The sequence below is a fragment of the Formica exsecta genome, unplaced genomic scaffold, assembly GCF_003651465.1.
Source record: "Formica exsecta isolate Colony F162 unplaced genomic scaffold, ASM365146v1 scaffold5648, whole genome shotgun sequence".
NCBI classification, from domain to species: domain Eukaryota; kingdom Metazoa; phylum Arthropoda; class Insecta; order Hymenoptera; family Formicidae; genus Formica; species Formica exsecta.
Genome location: NW_021852899.1, coordinates 712 through 5,513, shown reverse-complemented (window position 1 = coordinate 5,513; position 4,802 = coordinate 712). Strand labels below are relative to the sequence as shown.

Below are 4,802 nucleotides of genomic sequence, written 5' to 3'. Positions count from 1 at the left end.
TTACTACATAAAATATAAATGTTCTTGAATGTTGATCATTTTAGTAACAAATAAATGCAATGTCAAAAACTTAAAAACAAAAACTTTTTAAAAATAAGTCTTATAACGCGCATGCTTATAAAATAAAATCATAAATGCTTAAAAATAAAATCATAAATGTATATCATTTTACTCAAAAGTTTTTTTTTTTTTTAACTGGTTGTGTAACCATGTTTTTATTACATCGGGTTTCCTATCTTTTAAGATGTTATATGTCATTTTAACCTTTTCTATTTCTGGTAACGGTGGCAATTTTCCTTTACGTATATATTTTGAAAAATATACTTTTGCATCTGTTATCTCTTTATCTGTTCACCGTTTTTTTTTATATATGTTTCACGGCCTGCAATGCAAATAGAATCTATGATGAAAAATGATTGAAGGAGAGCTTGATGTACATAACATCTATTTATCATATATTTACATGATTGGTTTTTCTGTTTCCTTTTTTTGTTTTCATGTACTATACTCTCAATAGAACTACTTGAGGTCGTATTCATTGCATAATCTGATATGTCACTATCCGAATCTTTTCCTATTAAAAACGAAAAAAAGAAAGAAAAATTATAATATAAAAATAACCTGAAATCCAAGCGTAATATGAAAAATAAAGATAAAACTATATTTAAAAAAAACATTTTGTTTAAGCTAATGTTCTCATTTAAATATGAATATTTAATAAAGAAATTTTTGACTGTCAATTTACACATGGGTAGTAATAATTGTGATATACACAATTGTGTACTTACGATAAATTAGACCTTTGTTTTTGGAATAAATATTTTGTTTTTTTCGTGGATTTAAGACTCGTTTGTTTTCTGTGTTAAATTTAAATATTATTAAAAAGTTCTTTAAAGGAGCACATGTTATATAGAACAAAAATATTAATAACAGAAAGCAATAAGCATAATTTACCTTTGCAAAATTTATCTTTGTCTTTATTCTTTTTTTGTACATTTTGCATTTTTTTTATTGTATTATTTTATTTTTCTCTATTTTGTGTAATTTCCGTTCGCTTTACTTTCTGTTTCTTTTTTTTCCAAACTTCCTTTTTTTCCTTTGTTTCTATTGAAGTATCAGTAGATGCTTCATTTGTATCGACAAATGTCTGTGATATGTCTGATAAACAAAAGTACAAATAATAAATTAATGATAATTTTACTCTTAATTAAAGTTAGTATAGTTGCTAACCTTGATTATTGAAGGAAAGATTATTGTTTTCACTGTTCATAGTTACATCAGTTTCGTTAGAGGTTGTCGTCATATTCACTCCTTGAGCTTTTTCTAAAATCTTTGACATTTCTAGTATATCAACTTTAGCAACGGGTTGCCTATAAATCTCTTTGTGAATGTGTTCATGATGACCCATAAAGTTTGCTACCCTCGTTATTTGATTATCTGTCAAGTTTAAATCCACACATTGTGTTGCAACATGTTTGCGCAAGGTAGTACCACGCAGTGTGGAAATATTTTTTGCTCCACATTCACTTGCAAAATCTCGCATTAATCTACAAGCTCGTAAATGTTTATAGTGTCTTTTATTAACACTAGGTAATCCAAACAAAAAAGGATTTCTTGATGGCACCTTAGCATCCTTTCGAAATTGTAACAAGAGTTGAATACTTTCTAACATTTGCGTATCTAATAGCACTGGAACTGTTCTATTTAATTTTCCGCGAATAGTAAATCTAACATAGTTATGAGTTTTGTCGGTTTGTTTGGAAGATTTACACATAGCATTTGTACCACAGGCGCATTCATAGTTTTTATAGTCGTTAATTAAAATCCTTTCAGTTTCTCCGGCTCTGCGACGATTAAATACTTGAATGGCTATAAGAGTTACCTCGGCTAATGCTTTCCATGCTTCGTATGAAAATTCTTTTGATAATATTTTACTATTCTCATTTATTTTTTTTTTCAAATAATCGCTTAGAATTTTAATATCACTTGTTCGAGGCAATACTATCTTTTTTTGTCGTTTCATTTTTGTTTGGGTTCCTATTACCACCTTATTTACAGTTCCACTAAAATCTACATCATAAATCTTCATAAAATCCTCAACATCTTTCCGCTTTATTAAATCATTGTCTACCATATATATAACATCTAAGATTTTGCCGATTTTTTTTATACAGGTACCACCAAGAGTAGATGCATTAGTTGGATGTTTATACATATTTGTATTATAATCAAATTCTGCAACGTCATTGACTGCCTCAATGATCATTTTGTAAAATTGTGGAGCATATGCATCAGCTAAAGTATTAATTTCAGAGTTTCGATTTCTCAAAGCTAATACTAAACGACCTAGGAGACGTAGGTGAGCCCGTATATAGTTATTCTGATGTTCATGAACATGGCTTTTGCACATATTATTTCCATAGAGAATAATTGCACGATTATATCTTATAGCTTTGGTTATTTCATTTTCTTGTAAGATTGGCAATATTTCTACTCTCATTCTTCTGCTTGTTTCTGAATGATATCTGCCAAGAGCTCTTCGAGCATTTTGTAAAGTTGTTCGAGCACTTGAATTTTCATCCTTATTACATTGTTGGACATGATGTCTTAAATTATTCCGCGCATAAAACCCATTACAGTAAGGGCAATTAACAAAATTCGTACCATTCTGTTTCGTTTTTTGTGTAGGTCTTCTAACAGTTATCAATCTACCATAATTAAACTCCTTTGTTGCATTGAAAATAAAATTTCCTTCTTTTCTTATACTTGCTATTTTATATAAACGTTCAGCACATCCTTTTGGTAAATTTAAGAAATCTTTGACTTGATCCTCATCGCGGTGTTTGTTTTCCAAATGACGCGCTATTTTACTTTGTAGAGTATGGCAAAATACACAAATTTTTTTTGTTGTTACCTTTAGGACCATTTGACATTTCAGCAGATAATTCAAAATCATTACATGCACTATTTCCAGGAACATTAAATTTGAATTGACTATATTCATTGTTTTTGGGTGCACTGCTTATTTCATTAGTATTATTGTTCGAATTTGCCGTTATCTCTGTGTTATTAATTTCTGATGAACTTCGAGTTTCCTCATCAGTTGGTTCGTACTCACTGATATTTTCAGTTACATTTGTTTTTAAACTATCATTATTGCCATCATCTAAAATAGAAACAAAAGTATATATCTAAAAAATCTAGTATAAGTACAGCTAAAAGATATTCAATTCCAAGTATATTAATTTCTTAAATAAATTAATAAGTATAATTAATTTATGAGCATTAAAAAATATTGCTATCTATACTCAAAATCTTTGTATTTAAAATTATTCATTTTCTACTACTTACTATAGCTTGATAAATTTGAAAATGATATAGACTTCTTGTTAGATAATCTAACTTTCGAATATTTATTTCTTGCTGAAGATTTAAGTATTCCTTGTTTATTTTCTTTTTTATCAATTTTTGTTGGTCTTACTTTTAAGATAGTATATGGTGTATTGTATATAATGTCTTCAGTAATGATACATTTTGGCACTATTTTTTTAAAATTATTATTACAATCATAATTATCAAAATGTGCAACGGTCTTTTCATGATGCATGTCTTTAGAAATAGAATGCGAAGAGCTTTTATCTTGAACGTTTTTTCATTTTAATTAAATTTTCATCTTGATTTGTGATATCAGTTAATTGTTGGAAACAATTTTTATCTGATTGTTGAAAATTGCATGATTGTTTTTTTGATTCTTCACTCATGTCACTTCTCTGAATATGACAGAGTGCTCTTTCAGCTTTATATATCTGTTTTGACTGTTCATCTATTTTATAAGTTTTACTTAAAGAAACATCATTTTTTATATTATTACTGCAATCAGTCAAATGATATACATTTGATGTAACATTTTTTCTTATTTTATTATTTTTTAACGCGTTCTTCTTAATTTGATCTAAAAAAAAAATCATTAAATTTTATATACCAATCTAATGTATAGAATATATTTAAATTTATCTTCTGCATGAATAATAGGAGAATCATCTTTAATCATGTTTAGATTTTCTTTATCTAATACAGTTTCCATTGATATTAGCTTTTCTTTATTTATATGCATTGACGAGACTTCATTTTCAGTATCAATAACTTTATTATTTATATGATTTTTATTTAAATTCTTTTCAGTCAATTCATCATTTGTGTTGTAGTGCGTTTGTTGATCAATGTTACAAAGTGACTCACATATTGTTTCTGATTCTGCTAAAGATGTGCAAATAGATTCTTTATTTAAAAATGATATTAAACTTGAATCCATAATATTACTTATATTGCTTATGCTAGATGTATTAGCTTTATCACTGCATTCTATTTTTTCACTGACATCTAAAATATTTTCTGGCGCACAATTGCTACTTGTAACAAAATTGTTATTATTCACATTTATATCATGTAACTGGAATAATGAAAGTAATGTAAGTTTGAATTAGATTAATAAAGATCTCATAACTATTCACAAGTTGGCTTTTCTTTAAATTAGGGAATATTATATATAGTGTGACGTTGCCGTCTCGCGCGCGTTCGCCGAGTTCCTCTCCGATCGAAAAAGCGCGGGCTGAAGGGCCGCGCCAGTCGAATCATTGCGAGAACCGTACCGTTACCTCCAGAGAGGCGTCATTAATTGAGATTTCGAGCGTAATATTAATTTCGTTTATGATTTTCTTTCGTATGAATAATTCATTTGGGAGCCTCATCGGAAGAAGAAGCGGAAAGTCGCTGAAGCGTCACGGAAAATACGATCGCCAATC

General features: G+C 28.5%; 1 protein-coding gene across 1 annotated transcript; it reads right to left on the bottom strand.

Annotated features, from left to right (window-relative positions):
• Positions 1–1,060: 1,060 nt before the first annotated feature.
• On the bottom strand, positions 1,061–3,343 carry LOC115242099 (the record flags this gene model as incomplete). The annotated part of the gene is made up of 2 exons (XM_029818159.1): positions 1,231–3,343; positions 1,061–1,158 (listed from the first exon to the last, which is right to left on the bottom strand). Coding segments are annotated over exons 1-2 (1,872 nt in total), but the record flags the coding sequence as incomplete, so codon positions are not given.
• Between the last annotated feature and the right edge of the window lie 1,459 nt (positions 3,344–4,802).